Source organism: Odocoileus virginianus, chromosome 9, assembly GCF_023699985.2.
Source record: "Odocoileus virginianus isolate 20LAN1187 ecotype Illinois chromosome 9, Ovbor_1.2, whole genome shotgun sequence".
Taxonomy (NCBI): Eukaryota; Metazoa; Chordata; class Mammalia; order Artiodactyla; family Cervidae; genus Odocoileus; species Odocoileus virginianus.
The window spans coordinates 50,653,537-50,678,746 of record NC_069682.1 but is presented as its reverse complement, the minus strand read 5'-3'; the positions used below and the strand labels follow the sequence as shown (position 1 = coordinate 50,678,746).

Sequence of the window (25,210 nt, the reverse complement as noted above, 5' to 3'; positions counted from 1 at the left end):
CCGGAGAGGATGAATGAAGCAGGAGTGGGCGCCGAGCGGCAGCCAGAGCGTGGTGAGCAGCGTAGCGGCCCGGACCTCTGGACGGTAAGTGCGCCGGACAGCGAGGGCCGCGGAGGTTCAGGGCGCCTTCTTGGGCGCGCCGCCTAGGTGCGCCGGGCCGCGACCTGCTGACGTCAAGGGCGCGGCAGGTGCCCGCAGACACTGGGTGGGGGCTAGGGGATCGAGGTGGCGCCGGCGCTGGCGCGGGTGGAATGCCAGGCAGCGCGGGACGCTGGGACCCGGCAGTGTGCCCCGCCGCCCGCCTGTCGCTTGGGACCGGCTGCAAAACTGACCCCCTGTCGCTGCCAGTTCCCCGGGCAGGGCGCCTCCGCGGAGGCGCGCGGAAGGGAAGGGGACGGATGTTGGTTGGGGCTCGGGCGGGAATGGAGGGAAGGCCGGGGGTGGTTGCCGGGGCAGGTGGCCCGGTGCGCACGCAGCTCAGGCCACGCGGATCGCGCCAATACAGACGCGCCTCTCGGAGCGGCTGGGCCCCCACCTGCGGCGGATGCCGCCACTGCTGAGTCAAGGAGGAAATCGTCATGAACAGAAGTTTCTCGCGGGTGGCCTCGCTTTGTTCGCGCCACCGCGCTCCAGACACCACGGGGGAGTGGGGGGGAGCGCGGGCGGAGCCGGCTCCGCGGGCTGGGCGGGGTGGGTGCGAGGGACTGGTCCCAGCCTGTGCGTTGCGGGCGCTCCGCTGTCCCCGCCCCGCCAGAGCGAGGTCCCGAGCCCTGCACAGAGCCGGGGCTTGGGTACAGGGGTCCGGGAGCTGAGGGAGGATGGACAAGGGTACAGCCCATGCTCTGCGCCCAATGGGCATCTTGGCCAGAGACCTGGAAACCATGGCAGAGGCTGGGATTCCAAGCCCGAGGAGCAAGCCTGGGCATTACCGAACCTGGTAGGGAGAACCCAGCCAGGTACTGGGGCCTGGCCTCCGGGGAAGAGGCCCGTGGTTCCCCCTCCCCTCCCGCCACGTGCCGGCTGGGGACTCCCTCTTCTGGGTCAGACTTCGTGTGGGGCCTGTTTCTCTCAGGACCACAGGAGTTTTCCACAGTGAAGTAACCAAGTTCCTAGTGACCGCTTTTCATGGTGCTTTTGGGAACTTGGGTTTGTTCTGTCTGATCAGAAACAGGCTCCAAGGAGGAGGTGGGTGAACCGTGATCACCGTGGTGCTGTTTGGTTTTCTTTGTGTAGCCTGGAGCGTGTGGACTTCAGGGGAGACCCTGGGTTCAGCCAGGTCGGAGGAGCTCTAATACCAGCAGCAGTCTCACGACAACAGGCTGAGCTCTTGGGTCACTGAGCACTTAGCACAGCAGGCCTTGTGCTGCAGGCTTTGAGTATCAACTCATGGAAACCTCCCTCCACTCACACGGGAGCTACTGTTGCTCCCACTTCCCAGATGAGTAAACCCAGGCACTGAGCTGCAAGATGACTTGCCCAAAGTCACACTGGAGAATGTGGTAGAGAGGTTTGAGTCCATGTTTGTGTGATTCCAGACATTCTACAGCTCTGTACGTGGGGAAGAAGGAAACCCAGGAGAGCCAGGCCTGACACAGGGCAAGGTCCCCAAAGGTGGGCGGCACCTTAGGGGACAGGAGCATTTGGCTGGACAGCCCAGGCCCATGGGGGCAGGGAGGAGGCTTCCCCAGGTGCTGCCAGAGGGCAGGGAGGGAGAGGCTTCCTGGTGGGACCCTCACCTGCACCCTGACCATCCTGCATCAGGACTCATCCCTCGGTCTTGCTGGGCAGGGTTGGCAGACACTGCCTGGAAATTTTTCACATGGCTTCTGCCTACCCAATGGCTATGACCTAACCCTGGTTCCCTGGGCATGGCCCCTGTGGCAGGTGTCCCAACCAAGTCCCTCCCCACTGCCATGGTGAGGCGGCTGGGAGATAGGAAGTCAGACAGGACAGCCATGTGAGGGAGGTCTTGGGGCTGGTGTCTAGTCCTGGACTCCAGTCTGGTTTAAGTGCCCAATTCCCGAGGACTCAGCTTGGAGAGCCTGACCCTTGCTGGGTCCTGATGGACCTTGGACTGGTTGTGGCTTGGGATCTGGGTTATGTCTGGCTTCCAAACAGTTAAGTTCTCCCTTGCTTGCTGCGAAATCCAAGTTAACTCCAGGGCTCAACACCGTCTCCTCCATGCCCTCCGTCTACTCGTCTCCATGAGTGCGAATCCAGCCCAGGTCAGCACTGCTAAGCTGTACAAATTTGCAGCTTCATACACTTTTGCTCTGGAGTGAGTCTCTGCTACTTGTCAGTTTGAGCCTCCCCACAGGCTACGGGGAAGTGCTGGCACAGACCCAGGTGCTTGCCATCCTGATGGCACAGTAGGCCCAGTGGGGGGCCCAGAGGACTCGCCCTGGCCCAGTTCCCGCTTCCTCTATTGCTTCCTCTGACTGGAGTATGGACAGAGACCATGAAAATATTCCCCCTGCCATCCCGAGCCTTCTGCCCTCAGGGGCAGCAGAGAGCCCACTTCCCGCACCTGGAGGGGTATATATGACAGTCATTGGGACACTCAGCCACTTTTGTTCCTGGACATTCAGCTGCTGTGTGGCCTTGGCATGGTCGTGGTGAGCATGGGTGCCCACATCTGGGCAGGACCCCCGTCTTCACTATGGACAGGCCTGCTGGGACCCTGCCCCAAGACACGGCCCACCAGCTTGAACCTCTGATGACCTGGGCTCACAGAGATTCAGTGGAGCCAGGTTCTGCTGTGGGGGAGGGGGGCCATCTTAGCTACAGACGCACTGGACCCAGGATGTGCCTCCCGTGGGCTGGTCATGGGGACCCTTCCTCTGCTGACCCAGGTCAGCCCTCAGCCCGCTGATGTCCATGACGGCCATAGCACAGCCCCCTTCCCACCAGAATTAGCCTCTTGGACCACATCTCTGGGGGCGGAGGACACACTCACAAACCATGTGCCTCTTACAAAAGCTGCTCAGTCACGTATAGCCAGTGAGGCTGCCTCAGGTCCAAGTACCAGGCTGGCCTGGATCTGCTTGTCAGTGTCCAGAGTCACAGGCTCCCGGACTGTGGGCTACCAACATGTCCTCTCCTCCCATGTGGCCGGGGGCCACATGAACATCCTCACCACGGGGCCGCCTTTCCCCAGTGGCTTTTTTACCCAGCAAGCCTTGGAGATACCTGAGGAATCCCCTCTCCACCCAGAAGACAGGAGTCTTGGGATCACTGGGCTGAGGGTGGCGCTCCCTTCCCACCCGGGCTTGCTCAGGGCCCAACCTCTCGGTGGATGCATGGGGCTGGTACTTGGACCCATAGGCCTAAGAGGCCACCTGGGAGTGGCAGTGTCCGGCCTGTGGCAAGGCAGGCCCATCATGTGGACAGAACCTGCTCCCAGCACCCCCAGAGCCGTGAGAGCCTTTGCAGGTCTGTTCACCCAACCCTCCCACAGCCTGGGCTTGGGCTGTGGATTCAGGGTGGGAGCAGGAATGTCCACGCTGAGACAGCAGGACACTCCCTGCTGGACAGGTCCTCCCAGGTCTCCTTCAGACAGTCCTTCATTGTCGGCCTCCATGCAAAGCAGCCGGCTCCCTGCCCACTCACCTGTGTGTGGTCACCAGGTTTGCAAATTAGGGTGTGCCGATGCTGCTGTGGCTGCCCCAGGTCCAGCCGCCCAGGAGTCTGCTCTGCAAATAGCTTCGAGACGTGAAAGTCCCTCCTCTTCCCCACCCAGTCAGAGGAGGAGAGGGCAGGAGGAATTTAGGAGGCAAGGGGAGAGGGCTGCCTGCAGAGCCCCCAGGGTCATGGGGAATGGAAGGAGCAGGGTGGGGAGGCCGGGAGACAGCCAACGGGGCCATGGTAGAGGAGCTCCGTGGGGCTGCTGTGTCTGTGTGGGGCAGTCACCGCCGTGTGGTCGTGGCTGGTGGCCTTGGAGCAGTCAGGTCGGGATGTCTGCTGGCTGGAGCACGAGGAGGAAGGAGAAATGAAACCTGCGATTCTTCCCTGGCTGCCAAATTCTCAGTGGCATCAGGACGGAGCCTGGAAGCACCCCACACATGTGGACGGGCCCCACCTGCCCACTCCAGCCTCAAGTCTCCCTGGGGCATTTGCTCCAGCTGCGGCCAGACTATCCCATGGGGAGCCAGGCTGAGGAGCCTCAGGGGCCCAGGCACCACCACCTGAGGCTTAACATATTACTCTGGGTAATCCTGCATCCTTCCTACCTGCTGGGCTTTGCAGACAGACTTCAACTGGGAAGAGTAAATGCCTGAGGCAGGCCTGAGGAAGAAGTGGGCAGGGCCAAGCAGGTGAATGTGAAAACCACTGAGGTCAGTCCTTTACTGACCCCAGGATCTCAGTTCTTATAGGCAGGGCCACAGTGAGCCACCCACGTGGGGCTGCGGGCGACTGTGAAGATGCGGGAGGATGGGGGAGAAGGAGCCAGGAGGGGACCCGGAGTCCTCGGCACAGGCACCTCGGTATGCAGCTGATGTCCAGGTGTTGGAAGAAACCTTATCCTGCTAAGATAGCTGTACATGAACACACAAGTACTCACACACGCATGCACCTGGGTGCACTCTCTCGCTTGTCTCACAGAAGCCCCAGGTGCGGAGCTGATGGCTGGAGGCCCCAGGGAGCATGTTGTTCTGCTAATCCTCCTGCCTAATCCTTCAGGCTCTGACTCCCCCCAGGGAACAGGGAGAGAGAGGCTCTGGCAAGAGAGGAGACTCCCCCCACCCCATCCCCTCCTCCTGCTTCCGACCTGCTGCTGCCTGGCCAGGAGCAAGCCGGGGTGGGACAAGGAGCAGGTGTGGGTGGGACAAGATTCCCCTGCAAGAGCAGGCTCCCCGTGGAGAGCTGTGTGCCCTGCATGGCCGAGGATGACAGTCGCTCTCTTCCCTGCACATGGAGGGGATTCTCTGTGCGTCTAGGGCCAGGAGGGTGGTCAAAACCTTCACAGAGTTGTTCACAGCCTCAGACGTCTTTCCATGAGAACCAGGGCAGTAGAGCAGCAGAGTGGGCCTGGCTCGGTGGTTAGCAGGTGCCCCAGGGCCACCAGTCCCCTGCTGCCCCCTGCTTTGGGGTCACATGGCTGGAGTACTCTGGAGACTTTGTCCTTGGGCAGTGGTCCAGCACAGAGCTGAGAGGAGCCCTCCTGACTCAGGGGAGAGAGTTACATCCCTAACGTGGGGGCACCCATGGCAGGGATTTCACATGAGCAGGAGACAGCTCCGTGTGCCAGACCCAGGGGACAGGCATGGATGAAGGTGGTGGTAGTGACCTGTCAGGTGCCCCTTCCCCACAGCCGGGCTCCCGGGCCCCTGTCAGCTCCAAGCCATGAGTCTCTCGGCAGCCTGTACTGTTTGGATTTGCAGCTGGGACAGTTTGCTACTGGTTCTTAAGTGGTGGCCTGGAGTGTGGGGGACTGTGAACTCTTTTGGATGGGATGGTGTCCTGGGGATCCCCACCCCCACTGCCCAGCACAGACCTTGCACAGCAGGTGTTGACTCAGGATTACCTGCTGCGTGAGTCGGGGTTCTCTGGAGAAGCCCAGATGATAGGAGACAGATCGCTATAAAAAGAGACTAATTAGAAGAGCTCAGCCCACGTGATTTTGTAAGATCTGCAGTTGCAAGCCAAGACCCGGCAGAGAAAAAGTCATGGTTCCATCTGAAAGCCACAGTCTTGAGACCCAGAAAGAGCGATGAAGTGAAGTGAAGGCAGGAAAATGCCCACGTCCCAGTTCAAAGGCGGCCCTGCCAGCCAGAGAAGGGAAGGGTCAGCCTTTCTGTTCTGTTCAGTCCTTCAACTCACTGTATGAGGCCCACTGTCCTGAATCTACTGATTCAGATGCTCACTGATTACAGAAATGCCCTCACAGCCACACTTGTAATGTTTGTTCAGTGCCTGAGGGGTGCGCCCCAGGACCCACCAGACTGACAGGTAGAATCTGCCATCACGCTGCTCTTGGCTCTGAGATCATGGACAAGGTGCCAGATTTAGTTGCAGGCTCAGCAGAAGGAGGGGTGGGGTGAGATGCCTGGAGTTAGATGGCTGCAGGCTCTCAGGTGAGGGTACCTTTGCCCTGGACCTGCGGTGCTGACCGGAGCAGGCCCGGCCCTCCTGTGGTTCAGTCTCCACCCATTGTCCCCTTCATGTCCCCCACCTCCCATCTCCTGCTTGAGTCTTCCTCTACCGTCCAGCTGCAGTCACCCAGCCCCTCAACCATCAGCCAAGCCTGAAGGTTCAGGTCCCGGCAGAGACGCCACAGGGTAGGTCAGGCCTCAGTGGCAGGTGGGAAGCAGATACACTTTTCTGCTAAAACAATTTCCAAGCAGATGGAAACCTAGGCCACATGCACAGGGCCCAAGAGAGGAATCGGAGGGGTGACCCAACATCCTCCCCGAGCCCTGCGGCATTGTCCAGTCCTCGGGGGACCCAGCTGGCCTCTAAGTGGTGCTGCCACTGGACTCTGCCACCCTGCCACCCGCTTTTTGGCCTGAGACAGAGAAATAAAAGACAGTAGTCTTGGGGCTCAGCCTAGCTTTCAAGGGAGTTGGCCAACCATATGGAGAACAGCTGTGAAGTCATCTTCTCCTAGCTGAGCTTCGAGTGGTCGGGGGGGGCAGGGGTCACCTCTGACCATTGCAGAATCGAGTCCAGGGAGGAAATCACCCTGAGTGGCCTGGGCTGCACCCCCAGACCCTAGCAGTGCTGTCTTAAGGGAGCTGATGACCAGGAACATGAGGCAGAGTGGCTGGCCATGCCCACCGCCCCCTACCCACACCCGAGTCTCCGTCCTGGACTCTCTGTGGTGCCTGAAACGCCCTTGGGCCAGTGCTGGCAGCTCCTGCAGGCCCGATTCTCAGCAAACCTGTGGGTGAGATCAAGTCCTTGAGCTGCGCATATAGCAAACTGTCCTTTAAGCCCAGGGCAGGCGTCCGCATGACCGGCTGTGTTCACTTCCGGAGCCGGCTCCTAACACCACACACACCCAGCACACATCACCCGGGATCTTGGTACAAACTCAGGCATCTCCTCCTGAGGACCTGGGAACACGGGGCCCTCCTCAAGGCTGAGATCCCCGTGTCACGGGATCCTCATGCCTGCTAACGGAGGGGACACCAGGCACCACTGGCTCCACATCATGGGTGTCTCTGTCTGCCCCCGCACCCCCCACACACAGACACCACAGCGCCTATGTTACCCAAAGGCCCACCCACCTGATTTCTGATCCAAACACCGCTGATGAGGGTGGACGTCTCCAACTGGCGCACAGCACTCAGAGCAGACTCGGGGCTCAGTTACAGCTTGGGTGGATGCCATCACAGGCTTCCTCAAGGGGTGGCGTCAAGGTCTGCACGCAGGCTTTTGTGTCCTGGCCATCACAGCCACTCCTGACGGACCTGGCCGGGAGGCACCAGGTGTACTTAGTGGTGCTGTGGTCCCATTTACTTCTCAGGCCATACGGGTGGTGACTACTTCCGGTCACCTGGTTAAATGTCTAAAATGGGATTTTCCATCTGCGAATTGAGGAGCAAGCGATATGCCTGATAGTAGACTGACTTTCTGTGTTTGTGTCAGAGACCAGAGCTGGCGGCTCAGATCAATGTCATGCTGACCTGAAACCGTCTGTACCACCCACACTGGCCTTCCAGTCTTGTTAAATGGGTTCTGTTTTCAAATAGGAAGGACTCTATTTCTTAGTGACCACTGCTAGTCATGAAAGCTTAGCAGCCTGCCTGCCTCCTAAACCCTGCTGGGGCACGATCATTCATGTCCTGGACCCTGCATTTCTCCTGCTGGGGAGTCAGTGGGAGAGTTAAACAAACTGGGGGAGGGGTAAACAAGTCTGCAATTTTGCAGTTCCTCATGGGAATACCCACCCAGCAATGATAACTCCTTGGCCCAGTACTGCCCTCCATCCCCACAGGCGACTGGACCAAGCCTCTCCGAGCAGCCAATCCCCTCAGCCTGCTTGGGGCAACTCACTCTGGGTCTATCCCAGCCCAGGCTGGGGTCCAGGGCCCTGCTGATGATGTGCGTACATTCATGTGTTTGAGCGTGAAAAGTGCAGACAGTGGTATGTGCCCAGGTGCACACACAGATGTGTTGTGTGTGTATACCTACCTGTGTAGGCACATTGAGACAAAACACTGGAGGGACGAGCCGCACAGGACCAGCACACAGTGGCCTCTGGGCAATGATGAGCCTGTTCTGTTTTTCTCTGAGTTTCTGCGTCGGGAGAGTGTTGGAGCCACGGGCTGGGGGGTGGGAAGGCAGAGCTGTCCTGTCCCAGGGCTCACACTTGTCACCAGCCACGCTCTTCCACAGGGGCTTGGGCTCCATATGAACTGTGGGCACAGCTGCTTCGGGAGCTGGTCTGTGGGCGCAGATATATTGATTTCTGTCTCCTGGGAGCCTTGACGATCCTTCCCCTTCTGCAGACACCTTCCTTGTAGCTCTCGTGACCGAACCTGGTGTGCCAGGGTGCATAGCTCTATAAATATAGCTCTGGGTGTCGTCACAGCCCCGGGAACGACTGAGGGGGAAGTTTTTCTGTCCACACTCGGCCTCAAGATCTGGCTGCTGATTCCCTGGCAGTGCCAGTTTCCAAAATAAACAGTGGACTCTGTGGGTCAATGACACACAGTTGGTCAGGGTTCTTTGAATGAAATGTCGGCAAGAACACCTGTGACTCTTGCACGTGGTCTCATCCTAACCAGCCCCAGCTGGCTGTGTGACCTCAAGGAAATTGCTGACCTCTCTGAGTCCACTCCCCTTTCCTGGAAGATGGGCTGTGGCCAGGTGTGCACCAATGACAGGGACACAGCCTGGGTGTGGAGCTCAGACACCAGAAAGTGGGATGTTGCTGTTTCGTGTCCATGGCCTAGCCCCAAGGGAGGACAGAGAGGAGGCCAGGGTGAGGCTAAAATTAGCCAACATGGAGCCTCTAAGGAGCAGGCTGAGGTCTGTAGGAAAGACGGGTGGCACCAGCCTCAATGCACCTGCAAGGGGCTCATGGGAGGCGGTGCTCCCAGACCCCTCCCAATGCAGAACTGCCTCTTGGCCTGGGGTGTGGTCCCACCGCAGCCACTCCCCTCACCCTGGGCTGCTTCCCAGTTTGCAAGATTAACACAAGATAAGCCATTCTTTTGTTTAAAAATAGGCAGTCCTGGGAATTCCCTCGTGGTCCAGTGGTTGTTGTTGGTGGTTTTGTTGCTATGTAATATCTGACTCTTCTGACCCCATGGACTATAGCCTGCCAGGCTCTTCTGTCTGTGGGATTCTCCAATCAAGAATACTGAAGTGTTTCCATTTCCTCTGAGATTCCAGACTGCAGGGGGCCCAGGTTCAATCCCTGCTTGGGGAACTAAGATCCTGTAAGCCAGGCAGCTCTTATGGCCAAAAACCAGCCCACGGACACCCCAAAACTGCTGTCCCAAGGGCTGAAGGATCTGTTTTTGGCCACTGTGGCTGAAAAGCTCTCTCTGCTCTCGAGCAGCAGGGCCCAGGCAAGGCGCAGCTCCCCTGAGGCACGCCTGGTGTCCCTCCCTGACCCCACAGCCCTAGAGTGGCAGTGGGAACAGCCCTCTGCCCTTACCACTGGGCCTACATCCTGTTCTGAGTGCCTTTGGCCTCCTGGAAGCCAGGACTTCTTGGGGGCTGCGTGAGGGTCCTATAACAGAGGACCACCAACCAGAGACTTAAAAGGACAGAACTTTGCTCCCTCAGGTCTGGAGGCCAGAGTCTGAGTGTGGGCAGGGCTGCCTTCCGTTGGAGGCTCCGGGGAGGGGCCTTCTCACTTCTTCCGGCTCCTGGTCCCCCCACCCCCACTGGCGTCCTGGGCTTGTGGCTGCCTCACCGTACCTCTGCCTCCTGTCGATGGCGTCTCTCCTGGGGACACTGTCTCAGGATTTGGGGCCATCCCCAAACCAGGTTGTGCGTGCGTGCCCAGTTATGTGTGACTCTTTGTGACCTCAGGGACTGTAGCCCGCCAGGCTCCTTTGCCCAGGGGATTTCCCAAGCAAGAATACTGGAACGGGTTGCCGTGCCCTCCTCCAGGAGAAATTCCTGACCTAGGGATCAAACCTGTGTCTCCTGAATTACAGGCAGATTTCAGGATGGCCGCATCTCAAATCAAAGATCATGTCCACTTTTTCCAAATAAGGTCACGCTTGGGGTTGGGGGCGGTGGGGGGATATTCCTTTTCTGGGGGACCACCATTCTCCCTCCCACATCCCTGGCAGAGCGGCTCCATCACTAGGTGCCTGAAAGGCTCGGTCCACAGATCTGATCTGAGTCTGGGGCAGCCTTAGGCCTCCAGGCAGCGGCCCCTCCCTTGGCATTTTCATGGGCGGCAGGGGTGTAGGTGCAAGCGAGGCAGGAAAATCAGCTTCTTTCCTCTTAAGATGCAGAGTGCTTGTTGCCACCTGGGTTCCAGGCAACCCTGGGGCAGACAGAGGGCCTGTTGACCTGGCATAGGGACCACCCTCTCTCAAAGTTTGGGAGTGTTGGGGTGCACAGGAGCCCCTGGGAGCCTCAAGATGCAGTGATTTCATGGCCCTGACTGAGCTCCTTTTGGTCAGGGGCCAAGGGTCAGAGTGAGGCCCAGAGAGGGCAGGCTGGGAGTTTGCAGAAAGATGCAGGGTTGGCATGACCTCCCTTAACCTGCCTGTGGGGCTGCAGACCACGGTGGTTTCTGGGGCACCTGCCCTTATCCCTTGCTCACTTCCCACACTCTCCACACTCTGGTCTTGGATGGTTTTCCCTTTTGTGTGAGAGTGCGAAGCCAGCCGGGTGTGAGCCAGAGTAGGGGGCAGTCAGCTGTCCCAGGCAGAACACACAGCTCAAGCTGGTGAGCCAAGGCCACGGGGAAGGTGCGGACTGGGGAGACTCGTGTTCACACAGTGTCCGACTCGGTCCTGCTGGGTCTCAGCTCTGCTCTCTGCTCTGTGGCCTTGTTCAGGCTGGGGGTGCCCTGAGTGTGTGGGTCTGGATCCCAGGAGGGGGCTGGCCAGGGAGGCCACCCCCACCATGCTGGACACCGGGTACGCAGAGTGCAAGGCCTGGGGGAGGGTTCTCCTGGAGCTGGAGACACTAACCAACAATTCTTCCAACAGATCAAACCAGCCACTGGAATCCCACGTGTCCATTCCCACTGCTGTCACTGCCACGCCCTCAGCGGAGATGCCTCAGCACTCGATGGGGGACAAGCCCCTCGTCTCGATGCCGCAGCTGGTCTTCCCTGGCCCACCCTCAGGCACCAACAGCGAGTGTGAACACACACCCCCCAGCAAGCAGGTGTCCCTCAGTGCACCCCTGAGCCAGCCGCTGTGCCAGCCCGAGAAGTGTGGGCCCCGGGCAGCCCAGGAGGTGTGCTACGTGGCAGCTGAACAGCCCGGGGAGGCTTGCGGCTGGCGGGCCTTTGCCCCCGCGTGCCTGCAGGCCTTCAACACGCCACGGGGCTTCCTGCTGTTCCTGTCCGTGGCCTCCTTCCTGCAGGGCATGACGGTGAATGGCTTCATCAACACTGTCATCACGTCCATTGAGCGGCGCTACGACCTTCACAGCTACCAGAGTGGCCTCATCGCCAGCTCCTACGACGTGGCCGCCTGCCTCTGCCTCACCTTCGTCAGCTACTTTGGAGGCCACGGCCACAAGCCCCGCTGGTTGGGCTGGGGCGTGCTGGTCATGGGCGCTGGCTCGCTGATCTTTGCGCTGCCACACTTCACTGCTGGCCGCTACGAGGTACAGGTGGATGAGGTCGTGGGGACCTGCGGGGCCAACCGCAGCTCAACATGCAGGGATGGCGCCTCCAGCCTGTCCAGCTACAGGCTGGTCTTCATGCTGGGCCAGTTCCTGCATGGCATGGGTGCCACACCGCTCTACACGCTGGGAGTCACCTACCTGGATGAGAACGTCAAGTCCAGCTACTCACCCGTCTACATCGGTGAGTGTGCGGGCATGCTGGCAGTAAGGTCCGCCGGGCGTCTGCTCAAAGCCCAGCCCGGTCCAAACCCCTTATGTGCATTTCCTCGTTGGCCACATGTGGTCACACCTGGCCTCAGGGGCTCCTAGGTGAGGTGGCAGGTAAGCATGGGCCTGAATTTCACCTGACGCCTCAGGTGATGGAGGTGGTGCCAGCCGAGCTCAGCCTGATCCCCCATACATCTTGCGGGTTCCAAAGCGCGTGGGCTCTGGTGGTCCAGTGGTTAGTACTCTGTACCTTCACTGCAGGGGACCCAGCTTTGATCCCTGTTTGGGAAACTAAGATCCCGCAAGTTGGACTCAGCTAGTGGCTGGGCTGCAGAGCTGGGCACTGCCATGCCTCCCGTGGGGGATGGCCTCGAGCCTCATGCTGCCCCCGAGACCCTCTTGTTTATTTGGGTGAGATTTCTGAGCTCTCAGCCTTAATGCCACCTACTTCTCTGAGTCCATCCTACGTGGCCCACTCTCCCAGGGCAGGGCCGGGGTCAGTGGAGAACCCTGCTCCAGCCTGGCCAGGCTCACTCACTGTCCCGCTTCCTACGTCCACCATCATGTGGCAGTTGCCGTTCTGAGGACTGGGGTGGGGGGGGCGGCATTTGGGACCCAGGTGAGCCCGCAGCCCCGCACAGGTGCTGCCCTCAACTTGCAAAATGAGGGTCTTGGGATCTTTTGAGGGAGAAAAATTCCAGGGGGTGTCTGTGAGGCTTTGAGAGGGATGTTTTAAAATCACCTTGAAAGGTTGACACTGGCCAATATCAGACACAGTGGAGATTGTACAAGGAACACTCGGGTTAAAGGGGTTCCCGCCTAGGGCTGGGGTAGAGGGCAGCGATGTGGGGGCTTCTCTCAGGTGGGCAAGTGGGGCGGTGGGTCCTGACGGCTCTGCTCCTTTCCAGCCGTCTTCTACACCGCGGCCATCCTCGGCCCCGCAGCTGGTTACCTGGTGGGCGGCGCCCTGCTGAACATTTACACCGATATCAGCCAACAGTGAGTGACCTGGGCCCTACGGCTGTGGTCTAGCCCACAGGGAAAGTGCCACTGTTGGTGCAGGGGGATGGTGGCCCTGGGCAGGAGTCCAGGCTGACCCTGCTCTGATGGACCAGGGAGTCTGGGAGCCACTTGGAGAGTGTGGCCTGGGGGAGGGGACAGTGTAGATAGATGGCCTCCCACAGCTGGGAGAGACCAGCCGCAACTGCTCCCATGCTCTTTGCTGAGGCCAGGGCATCAGCCATGGCCCCTCTGCACTGCTTTGGGAGGGGGGTGTGCCTTGCCCTGCTCTTGCTGGGGGAGCCTGGCCCCCCGCCAGCCCCCAGTCCCCATGGCCTTGTTGGGAAGCAGCCTGGCAGGCCCCAGAGGAAGGGATGAACCTGAGCAGGCTGCACAGCGTCTGCCAGCTGGTTACCATGGTGCATCCCCACCCTACATCTTTCCTGTTGCCCTCATCCACTGCTGGTCCAGACCTGGGGTGGGGGGCAGCATCAGGGCAGAGCCTTTGGCCTCTGCCTCTTACTGACCAGCGGACAGAAGGGTGCCTGGTGTGTGTGCTCTGGGTGCTGTGAGCACAACACTGACCCCAAGCATCTCTTGCCGCAGGACGGAGCTGACCACAGAGAGCCCACTGTGGGTGGGCGCCTGGTGGGTTGGCTTCCTGGGCGCCGGGGCCGCTGCCTTCCTCATCGCGATCCCCATCCTTGGCTACCCACGGCAGCTGCCAGGTGGGTGCTTCCTGCCCCAGGTGAGCGGGAGACAGGACGCCCTGTGCCCTGCTCCTCCTCCTCCCCTCATCCCCTGGGTGATGCCGCCCTCCTGCAGGTGCTCCCTCTACGCCTGCCACCTCTACCCGCTCAGGGCCCCAAGGGAGAGGCTTGTTTCAACAGGGAGGTGCGCCCCTTTCAATTACTTCCCTCTGGAGAAGGAGAGCCCGCAGACTCTCTCCCACCCCCTTTCTCTGCCAGTCTGTCACCTCAGTCCCTCTAGTGTCTGTGCAGGAGCCTTGTCCACCAGCTGGTCCCACACCCAGGAGAAGCACTGGGGCCTTTGGTCTCTGCCATTCACCAATACCCATCCTTTCAGGCTCCCAGCGCTATGTGGTCATGAGAGCATCTGAAACATACCAGTTGAAGGACAGTAGCCACGAGGTGACCAGCAACCCTGACTTCGGGAAAACCATCAGAGACCTGCCTCTGTAAGGACCTTGGGGGCCTCTCGTCTGTGCCTGTGTGTCCTGCAGACCCTTTAGGGTCCTCCACATGCTGGGTCTTCACCCTCAGCTAGGAGAGGCCTGTGACCCCTCCAGGGCCACATGGGAAGCCCACACCCCCTATACATCCTATGACCCAGCAACCTTCGGGTCTTGGCTCCAAAACTTGGGCAAAGAAATTAAGAGGCAGCAGACAGAACCTCCTGGTGTGGGGCCACCGAGGGCCAGTTCTGACACCCCACAGTGCCTGCCCCCCACTGCCCAGGTCTGTGGACCCAGGGACCCGCACACAGGGGCCCATTCATACTCCCGCATGGCAGGTTCTGGGGGCCATGCCTGGCACCTCCTCATGGTCACTAAGTGAACCCCTGATGCTAGGGTGAGTTGCCCTGCAGACAATGAGCCCACAGTCCTCAGGGAAGCTACTGACCCCCCCACCCCAGGAGTCACCCCTCCACCTGTCCTCTGATCGTTTCACTGGGAGTCACCTGCATGTGCCCTAGGGGCTCCGTGGAAGGAACCATCCAGCCTCTACCTCCTCTTGGGCAGTGATGTCCTGTTTATGTCATGTGTGACCCGGCCTCATTTACTGACGTCACCGTGTGGGGACAGAGCCAAGGCTGCTGGGATCTCAGAGGGACCATGTTGGGAGGGGGCTCCTGGTGGGCCAGGGCCCCTCATCACGGCATTCTGTGAGGGACTCTCCTAGGCAGGGGGAGGAGGCCCTCAAATCACCTGCCTGAGTTCAGCCTCACTGAGTGCCCACCTGCCCCACAGCTTCCTGAGCCCATGAATGTCCCCCTGGGGGGTGGGTGCTGTCAGTGGTGGGAATGAGCCCTGACGTGGGGTCAGGGAAGCCCTGGGCTTCTTGCTGCCTGGTTAGACCCCCCAGAAGAGCCACCCACTCAGGAGTTGCCCCTGAGACTGGCAGAACTGGCCCAGGGCTGCCCTGGCTGGGGACACGCTTGTCCTGTCTCCCAACAGCACAGTGGAGCTGGGTGCAGGGCCACCCACTCCCTCAGAGCAGTGCCAGCACCAAGGGTGTTAACAGCCTGGTCCCCATAGCCCCAGGGACAAAGTGCAGAGATAAGGAGATTTCTGCTCAGGCTTGGCTCCCTGAACTGGCTGCTGCTGATAAAAGGAATCCAGGAACATGGCCCACTGTCAAGGTTGTGACTAGTTCTCTGAGCCAAAGTTCAATACAGGAATTTCAGTTGAGGAACCTACAGGCAGGGATTAAGAAATGAGGAAGTTCACATATTTCTGGGACAAGTCACCTGGCCTGAGCCTTGCTGAGTATCCCCATAGTCTGAGCAGGTCTGGGAGGTCCGGGAAGGGACTAGCCGCACCCAGGGCTTCCCCGCTGCCACACACACAAACACACACACGCACACACAGGCACACACACAGACACGCATGCACACATAGGCACACAGGCACACACACACATGTACACAGGCACACGCACACACACAGGCTAGTCCCAGACAACCTTACCAAGACGGCATTTCCTCTGCATCTTATTTCCTCCATGTAAGTGGGACTCAGACTGTTGACCAGAAAGAAGCCTGGTCATAAGTCCTCTAGTCTGGAAGTCAGTTCTAAAATGGAATCAGGTCCCTGTTTGCATCAGGAGGGGGACAGAGGCCGCTCTGAGGTTAACCTGAGCAGCTGCGGGGTTGGGGTGACTTCATTAGTGTCGATCCCCTCCCCGGGGGTTGTGGCCTCACTGCGAGCTCCTACTAGGCAGGATCCAATTTAACGCTGGCCTGTTTCCTCAAAATGAAGAACGTTTTAGTGTCAGGGTGTCAGCACTGCTTTGACAGCTGCGCTGACGGCTGGACTGGGCAGGGTTTCCCTCCTGGGAGGGTCACACTCATGTCTGAGGGACTGGTTCTCCGAGCGGGTCTCCCTCCTAGGAGTGTGACCCACAGTGTCTCAGGGTGTGGGACTTTCCTCCTGGGAGGGTGACCCACAATGTCTGAGGGGCTGGCTCTGCAGGCAGGAGGCTTATGAGGCCTCAGCTGCAGACACAGAGAATATGAGCAAAGACGGCCGTCCTCAGCCGCTGTGACAGACAGGCTCTGTCAACACAGCCATTTGTCACCAGACTTTGCCTGCTCGTGGGCACCTGAGAACACCCATGGCTCCAAAAGAAACTGCCCCCAGCCCACATCGCTTTCTCAAGCCCCTGGTGTCACCCCACTAGCCACTGTCCCCCAAGTGCCCACCGAGAGAAGTTGAGAGCCAGTCAAGCCCACCAGGGGCTCCTTGGAGGGGTCTCTGGCTCCAAACCACAGGTCTTCCCATCACCCCCTTTCACTGGTGGTGCTTGAGTCCGCCCCCCTACAGGCCCTGATCCCTTCTCCTGGCGGCCACCCAGTCCTGGACGATGACAGCTGCCTGTCCCCTCCCTCCACTCCTGTCCCAGGCCCCTCTGCTGGTCCTCCCAGCTGCCCCCGGGGCTGATTCAGTAGCATCACGATCCCTCGGGGTCTCTCCCCACACTGGAGCCAGACTCTGTGACCCCCGCCTTGCCCAGCAAGCCACGGGCTCCAGATCCCAGCACCAGCGCTCGCCTGCCCCACGTGTGGTTTCTCTGGGGGTAAATGTGGGGTGTCCCCTGCTCTCCTGCACCCCACCCACTCCTCCCTCAGAACCAGGGCTCTTTGTGTTCAGGTGGGAAGGGCTCTGTCTCTGGCCCACTCTGACCCTCAGTCTCTGCTGTCTGGTCTCCATTCCCCTCCCCTGCAGCTCCATTTGGCTCCTCCTGAAGAACCCCACGTTCATTCTGCTCTGCCTGGCCGGGGCCACCGAGGCCACGCTCATCGCCGGCATGTCCACATTTGGGCCCAAGTTCCTCGAGTCACAGTTCAGCCTCAGCGCCTCGGAAGCTGCCACCTTGTTTGGTGAGAACACTCTTTGAGTCTTAGGGGAACGGGTCCTCTGCTTTTTCAGCAGTTTTCAGAGGGGCCTTTGATAATCTCTTCTAGAAAACCCCAGGCAGTGCCACCCACAAAGGCCACACATCTTGGGTGCGTGATCCTGCCCAGGCAGGGGCCCAGAGCAGGCATCCAGGCTCCTACAGGAGATCTCTGATCATACTTACAAAGCCCCACTCCCAGATGGGGAGAAAGGTCTTTCCTGGGGGCTGACCAGTCTCTCTGTGGGGCCTGGGGAGCCTGGGCCTTTGTGTCCCTGGTCGTGGTGGAAGGGGTTTGGGTGGCAGATCCCACTAGACTCCCTTGGGCCTGGCCATCCCTGGGAGCCAGGCGATCAGTATCCTGGGATCTCCCTGAGTCTGGAGCCCTAGGCCAGCTTGGCTGAAGGCATACTGTGGCCAGAGGTGGTTGGCCTTCCCAGGAGAGTGAGGGTCCTCCTCAGGACCCTCCTCCCAGCCCTGTTCACGGCGTAGCCCTGTGTTTGGGGGCAACCACGGCCTCACAGAGAGCATGCCGGGCATGAGGTATGTGGGGTCTATCCTGGCCAGGCCCCACCCACAGGGCTTCCTTCCCTGCATAGGTGGATGATATCAGATTGGGGCCCTACCCCTTGACTAATGCGCCTAGACACCGCTCCTTGCTGGCCTCATGGCTGAGCCCGTCTGCCCACATCCCCACCCAACAACTGTCTCCCTTTCCCCACAGCAGTCGACAATCCCTTCTTAGAACAGCACATCCCTAGGGTCCCCAGAGGTGGTCTCAATCTGGGGAGAGGGGTTCACTGAGCCCAGGGATTTTGAGGTCTCCTCCACCCCCTCCTGTCTGCGCCCCGTCTTTGGGTGACCTGGAAGCCACATGCCAATGAAGCTATGCATGCCATGTGCTCAGTCACCTCAGTTGTGTCCCCCTCTCTATGACCCTATGGACTGCAGCCCACCAGGCTCCCAGGGATTGAACCCAGGTCTCCCACATTGCCAGTGGATTCTTTACCATCTGAGCCACCAGGGAAGCCCTACTTCATACCAAATGGCAGCAGCCACCAGCTTCTCCAAATACTTGTGGTCAGACTCTGACTGCATGGGCCCAGTAGTGTGTTTGTCCTATGGCCTCCCCAGTGGTGGGGCTGGGGGCCAGTGACCTGTCCTCTTCCCTGTTCTGTTCTTCCCCTGCCTCCCTGGGCCTCTAAGTGGCTGACCCAGTGGCCTCCCCAGGCCCCCGGGTCCCTGAGAGCACCGGTCAGGGTCCCCATGTGAGGCACAGAGCCCAGTGCTGCCGTGAGAATGGGACCCCATGACTGTGCACCTCCATCTCCCCATCTGTAAAGCGGAAATGAGACCCAGCTGGCCCCACCCCCAAGGCCCTCAGGATGGCCCTGAACCCTTCCCTCTCCTCAGGGTACCTGGTGGTGCCAGCAGGAGGTGGAGGCACATTCCTGGGTGGATTCTTTGTGAACAAGTTCAAGCTCCGAGGCTCCAGCGTCATCAAGTTCTGCCTGCTCTGCACCCTGATCAGCCTGCTGGCCTCCTTCATCTTCCTCATGCACTGCCCCGGGGTGCCCATGGCAGGCGTGACCACCGGCTACAATGGGAGGTAAGGGCCAGGCAGCACTGGGGTGAGGGGAGACCCCTGCGTGTGCTGGGGGGACCAGGGGTCCCCAGAATGGAGGTGGGGTCTGGCACTTGGGGTGCAGCCACTGGAGGTGGTTATAACAGCAAGCGGACTTCCCAGGTGGCACTAGTGGTAAAGAATCCACCTGCCAATGCAGGAGACATAAGAGATATGGGTTTGATCCCTGGGTCGTGAAGATTCCCCTGGAGAAGAGAATGGCAACCATCTCTAGTATTCTTGCCTGGAGGATCCCTCGGACAGAGGAGCCTGGCAAGCTATGGTCCATGGGGTTGCAAAGAGTTGGACATGACTAAAGTGACTTAGCAAATACGTAAGCATAACAGCAAGGACGATGACCTCAGTGGGGCCCGGTGGGCAGTCCCTGAGGCTCTGTCTATAAAATGGGACAGTGGCAGCCCCAGCTGTGGAGCAAACTCAGCAAGTTCAGAACCCCTCAGATGTGGGCCGGTGAGGACCAGACCCCAGACTGGCCTCCACCCCACTGTCCCTGTCTTCTGCCTGCAGCCTCCTGCCTGAAGGCCACCTGGAGATGATGGCTGCCTGCAACATTCATTGCGGCTGCCAGCCGGAGCATTACAGCCCCGTGTGCGGCTCCGACGGCCTCATGTACTACTCGCCGTGCTATGCGGGTTGCTTGGAGGTGGCCATGCCCGGCCCGGGCGGCCAGAAGGTAAGAGTGGCCCCTGAACACGTGGTCGGTGCCTGGGCGGGGTTGGGGCCCTGCCGCTTCCTCCTGTAATCAGCGCTGTTGTTGCGCTCCTCAGGTGTACCGAGACTGTAGCTGTGTCCCTCAGAATTTTTCCTCTGGTTTTGGCCATGCTACCGCAGGGAAATGCACTTCAACTTGTCAGAGAAAGCCCCTCCTTCTGGTTTTCATATTCGTTGTAATTGTCTTTACCTTCCTCAGCAGCATTCCTGCACTAACAGCGACTTTACGGTAAGCCCGGGGCGGGGTTCTCTCTGGTCCGGAACCTTCCCTTTGCAGCTAAGCTGGAGCTCTGAGGATCCCTGAGGGGTGTGTGCCGGGCCCCGAAGAGCTCTGGCAGGAAAGAGCTGACTGCCTCTTGCGGTGCTTGCTACCAGGGGAGGCGGTGATGCAGCCCGGGGCTCGGCCAGGACCCAGAGCCGCCGTGGGGGTGTTGTGTCAGGCAACCAAGCTTCCCCAGGCATTGACTGGTGTTGGTTTTCCATTGCAGGTGCGTCAGTGATCAGCAGAGATCCTTTGCACTGGGAATCCAGTGGATCGTGGTTAGAACTCTAGGTACTGTGCTGTGTAAGGAAGCCAAGCACAATTGTGTGGTGTGTTCACTGCACAGGAGCCCACGCCAGGCTGACGAGCCTCCCAGCAGGAGGCTATGTCGCCCCAGGGAAGGATGCTATTCCTTAACAGTCCACTAGAGGGACCCCTGGCCATTTATTTGCCCTGAGGGTGCCTTTGTTCAGTCACTTAATCTTGTCGGACTCTTTGTGACCCCATGGACTCCAGCATGCCAGGCTTCCCTGTCCTTCACTATCCCCCAGAGTTTGCCCAAACTCATGTCCATTGAGTGGGTGATGCCATCCAACCATCTCTTCCTCCATTGCCCTCTTCTCCTCCTGCCCTAAATCTTTCCTAGCATCAGGGTCTTTTCTAAACAGCCCAGAGTGTGCCCTTTCCTCAGTAACACACAGGCTCTACCAGAGCCAAAGATCATGGGGCATCTTGGTTGCAGAGGCAAATCCCTAGAGAAAGGAGCACTTACGTTCCCTTTGCACCCCCTGAGAACACCTTCCCGAGGGTCCATGCTGATGGGTCACTGGCACTGCATCCCCGCCCCTACTCCCCGGATATGGCCAGTCACTGAGTGTACCTCTCTTCACAGGCAGCATCCCGGGGCCCATTGCCTTCGGCTGGGTGATCGACAAGGCCTGTCTGCTCTGGCAAGACCAGTGTGGCCAGCAGGGCTCCTGCTTTGTGTACCAGAATTCGGCCATGAGCTGGTACCTGCTCATCGCAGGGCTGGGATACAAGGTGAGCAGGGCAGCGTCCCTCCAGGGGCACTGTGGGGGAGGGGTGGGAGCCCTAGAGTCCACTCCAAAGAGCCAAGAGTCTTCTCCCACTAGTCTGGGGGTCTGGGCAGCCCCTGGATTCTTCCAACAGCTTCATCCCCCACTGGAAGGGGTGCCCTGGGTACCACCCCTGCATCTGGTTCCCAGAAGGGGATCCTTCCCTGTTCTGAGCGGTCACTGTTGGGTCATGATGACCTGATGCCAGTGGAGGCAATGGCAGGACAGCAAGTCCAGGGCTTATGTCCAGGCCACCCCTATCCCCCTGCCCTCTAGAGCCCTCACCATCCCCCACCCACCTACCCCAACCACCGTGGCTTGCCCTGGGACTCTGGTCAGCTGAGGCTTTGGAGAAATAAAAAACCACTCCCCTGAGCAAAAGCCTGGTAGGCCTGCCCACTCTGGGCTGGTGGGCTGGGAGGGTCCACCAGCTGAGTTTCTCCCTCTGCCTCTCCGGTGGGCCTTGAGTTACGTCCCACTTTTCAGCCTGACCCTCTGCTTTCAACTCTTAAAAGAACCTTTCTGCTGTATCTCTCCATACAAGATCTGCAGGGAGAAGCTTAGTATTTTTATTTTGAATTTACCCCCATTGGAAGAAAAGATGCAAGGCTTCTCAAATAAAGCAGAAGCCTAGGGCTGGTCTATAAGAATGTCTTGGTTTTCTTCTTCGGGTGGAGGGTAGACTCGGGATGTCGTACTGGCAGAACCGCCTCTTTGGGGAGAGCCGCAAAGACAGGATTCTCAGCCACCTTTGGGTTTATCTCCCCGAAGATTAGCTTAAAAATAGCCACGTGTGAGAAGGGATTTGTGGGGCCTGGACAAGTGGGTCAATTCAAAGAGTCGTGCCTACACAGGGAGCTGGCCCTCGCTTTCCTTTTTCCCTGTGTTGTGTGATCCCTCAGCCAGAGCAGCTGGCTGGTACCTGGACCACTGTCTGCCCAGATAGCTCCCCCACAACCTCGGCACTGGGGTTGGATCGGCTCCCAAAGTCAGTGCTAATTTTAGTGGGGGAGGAGGGAGTGGCCAGGTGCTCCCATTGGGTCACAAGGTCACTAGAGGAAATAGCCTCTTGTCACTGCAGTTTCAGGTCCATCCACCCAGGCAGTGCCCCTGTGAAAACCCAGCTTTCACACCTTAAACACACATACACATACAGAGGCCAGCATGCCTGCCCACAGTGTTGTCTTCCAGTCGGCCTGTGACTCCAGCATCAGCAGTGGGTGATCTGGGCAGTGCCTGCAGTGAAGTGACCACCAACACTGACCACCTCTTTCTTAGGTTCAGGGGCAGCTATGACAAAACACCCCACACTGGGGCTTAGACAGAAATTAATTCTTTCCTGTTCTGGAAGGCAAGTGTCCAAAATCAAGGTGTCTGTAGTGTTTCTGAGGGGCTCTGTCGGCTGCCTCCCCCTCCCTCCTTCCCCTTCCCAGTGGCTCCTCCACCCTTGGGTCTCCTAGGCTTCTGGGGGCAGCACCCCATCTCTACCTCCATCTTGGCTGCTCCCTGAGTGTCTGTGTCAGCCCCCCTTCTCTATGCAGACACCAGTCACTGGACCTCATGCAGAATGACTGCAACACCCCTAACTTAATTTTGCCCACAAAGATCCTATTTTCAGATCGAGTCCTGCTCACAGGTTCTGGGAGTCAGGATATATTTTTTAGGGTACACTGTTCAGCCCACAGCAAGCACTCCCCACTTCACCCAATGCCCTTGTTTTCAAGTCAAATTCTATTTTTCATTCCCCCACTAAAAATACTGGTATCCAAGCTGGGCCTGGCTGTGCAGTACAGATGGGTCCTCTGGCCAGAGCATGGCCTGGCTCTCCAGGATGCTGTGAGGAACCCAGGGCCAGGCCAGGGGCTCAGAAGTGGGAGCACCTGGGACCTCTGGGCGGGCAGCTTGGCCAAGGTCCAGTGGCTCCTTTCTCCCCAGGTCCTGGGCTCCATCTTCTTCGCCATTGCCTGCTTTCTGTACAAGAGCCCATTGGGGTCTTCTGATGGCCTGGAGGCTTCTCTGCCCAGCCAGTCCTCAGCCTCTGACAACCCCTCAGACCTTCAGGAAGCCCCCTCAGCTCTCCGGATCCAGAGTAATATCTGATGGCCTACCTGCCAACCCAGAGGCATGAACTTGCCATGCAGCACTTCCTGGAAACACTGTCTCATTGCTCCCCGGAAGCGGGGACCCCTCCCCTATTGAGCCCCAGCATTGAAGACCCTGCAAAAATCTGCCGGTGGATCTTGGGGTACTGAGCTGATGACCACGTGTCGAAGCCTCAAGGGCACCGAGGAGGAAGAATGCAAGATGCATCCAAGTGGAAGCCCCTGACCCAGCCCCCCTGGACCTCACCAGATGGAGCAGGGTGACCGGCTCTTGGCTTGGAAGGAGCAGCTGGCTTCCTGGCCCAACGAAGTACCATCTCCCTTTGGTCCCTCACTCTCTGCTCTTTCTTAGCCAGATGGCGTCCTCAGGAGCCTCAGGGTCCCTTGGAAACATGAACAGCTGTGCTTGTAAAGCCACCTGCGCCCTCCTATGTGACTGCATCTGTCATTGCATAGAATGCAAAACCACCTGTGGACTCCAGGGAGCTGCTCCCGTGTCCCCTCTTCTCTCCTTCCAGTGGCAGATGCCTGGAGTGAGTGGCGCCCAGTAGAGACACTGAGCTCCCATCATGGTCTTAGATGCCCGGGGCTCCTCACAGTGCTTACACTGATGCTGGCCCGGTTGAGGCCACTTGGAGAAAGAGATAGGGAATCCCGCACTATGGACAAGCTGGTGCCTTGGAGCTCCTGGGTGGGTCCATGGCATTTTTCAGGCAGCCTGCCTTGATGTCCCACATTTCTCCTGATAAAGAGGAGACCTGGGGGCTGTGTCCTGGGGGAACTTCTCCTTCATGTGTTGTTGTAAACCTGCTGTCATCTTCTGTCCTCAGGCTCACAACCCCACAGCGGGACGGGAGCAACCTAAGAATGTAGCTACAGACCCATATTCTGTACAAGCACTTATTTATAGAATATGTTTTTACCTGACTGTGTGCTGAGCACTTGTGAATTCTACCCGGAGGGCATTGGGACTTGGGTGGAATTTTACTGTCCATGTCCTCTGTTGAAACTGTATGTGTATAAATATATTTTAATATTTAAAGCATATGTTCCTGCCCAGTGTGTTTTATTACCATAAATCTGCAGAGTTCAGCAGTTTTGCAAATTGTCCGAGTGGGCTTTTGTGAGTTCATGTCCTTGTGGGCTGCCCTGGGGCAAGCCATCGCTTGATTGAGGTCCCTCCCACCCCTCCAAATGGTGTCTCCTTCCCCGTGTGACCTGAGTCCCCTGCCTTCAGGGCCCAGCACCCAAGTTGGGGACAGGGGGCTTGGCCTTCAGCCAGGGTCCTGCTTCTCACCACTGTCATGAAGCAGTGGGATTCGATCAGGGTGACTGGATACCGTGGCCGGCACTTGTGTGTGTGGACACACGTATGCACACCTGTCAGACCCAGCCCAGGGTTACTCTTTCCCTAAATGCCCAAATGTGTTGGAGCAGTGACCAGGACAGGCTGTGACCCAGTCTGCTTCATCTCCTGAAGGTGGGAGGTGGCGATCACCATTCTCACTGGATGCTTCTTGGAAGAGGCAGAACAGAAGGCATCTGGTTCCCGGCTCTGCCCGTCCCAACGCCTGTGGCTGGTGCTCTGGTGTCTCATTACACAGGGCACATCAGCCCCTCTGCCTCCTCTGGGGATCCATTGATGTGGATGGAATCACTGGTTGAATCTGGGGCTGGGGGGTCCTCAGGCGCCAGCTCTGGGTGTGAGCTATGAGCTGGCCCGCAGCCCCATTTTTCCCAGCTGGGAGCCCAGAGGATCTGCAGTTGCAACCATGGGCCCCAGAGGGCAGCACAGATGCGTCCTGGGCCACAAGTTCCCAGAACCCAGTCTCTCTGGCCCACTTGCCCTACTGGACCCCGGTCCTGTCCCCCGCCGGTAGCCCCTCCCCCAAAAATTCAGGCGGAAACCAAACGGGGTCTCTCCTTTCCACTCCCCTGGGAGAGGTGTCTGAGACATGAGGTGGATGCCCATCTTCTTGGAATCCTGATCCTCCATTTGCTGAGGACTTGCAGGGCCCAGGTTTAAGCAGGAAACAAAGGCTGGTGCATTAACTGATCACCTGCCCCGCGCCGGGCCTGGGGCACACGCCCTTGGGCAGAGGGACCCCTGGTGCCTGGCAGAGCCAATGCTTCTAGATTGAATGCCTTCTTTCTCTGTTCTTGGAGATGGGGTGTCTTGTGTATGCACTCACTGAGCCAGTGCGTGCTTATTAAAAATCACATTTAAGAAAAAGTAGCTTTAGTGAAATATAAATGACATGCGTGTAATTCGTCCATTTGAGGAGAATGGCTCA

At 58.8% G+C, this 25,210-nt stretch overlaps 1 protein-coding gene across 1 annotated transcript; it reads left to right on the top strand.

The window, feature by feature from the left end:
- SLCO4A1 (solute carrier organic anion transporter family member 4A1) lies at positions 1-23,961 on the top strand. The gene is made up of 12 exons (XM_020889530.2): positions 1-84; positions 11,130-11,959; positions 12,894-12,984; positions 13,591-13,712; positions 14,071-14,182; positions 16,952-17,106; positions 18,534-18,729; positions 19,273-19,438; positions 19,533-19,705; positions 19,965-20,029; positions 20,631-20,779; positions 22,750-23,961. The coding sequence occupies exons 1-12, from the start codon at positions 14-16 to the stop codon at positions 22,912-22,914; spliced, it is 2,295 nt and encodes a 764-aa protein (XP_020745189.2). The 5' UTR covers positions 1-13; the 3' UTR covers positions 22,915-23,961.
- Positions 23,962-25,210: the final 1,249 nt, after the last annotated feature.

Excerpts from the sequence above, each read along its gene's own strand:
- SLCO4A1 (XM_020889530.2), top strand. The coding sequence starts at position 14 with ATGAAGCAGGAGTGGGCGCCGAGCGGCAGCCAGAGCGTGGTGAGCAGC. Across the intron at positions 19,706-19,964 it reads GCACTAACAGCGACTTTACG|GTGCGTCAGTGATCAGCAGA; the intron begins GTAAGCCCGGGG and ends TTTCCATTGCAG. Across the intron at positions 20,030-20,630 it reads GATCGTGGTTAGAACTCTAG|GCAGCATCCCGGGGCCCATT; the intron begins GTACTGTGCTGT and ends CTCTCTTCACAG.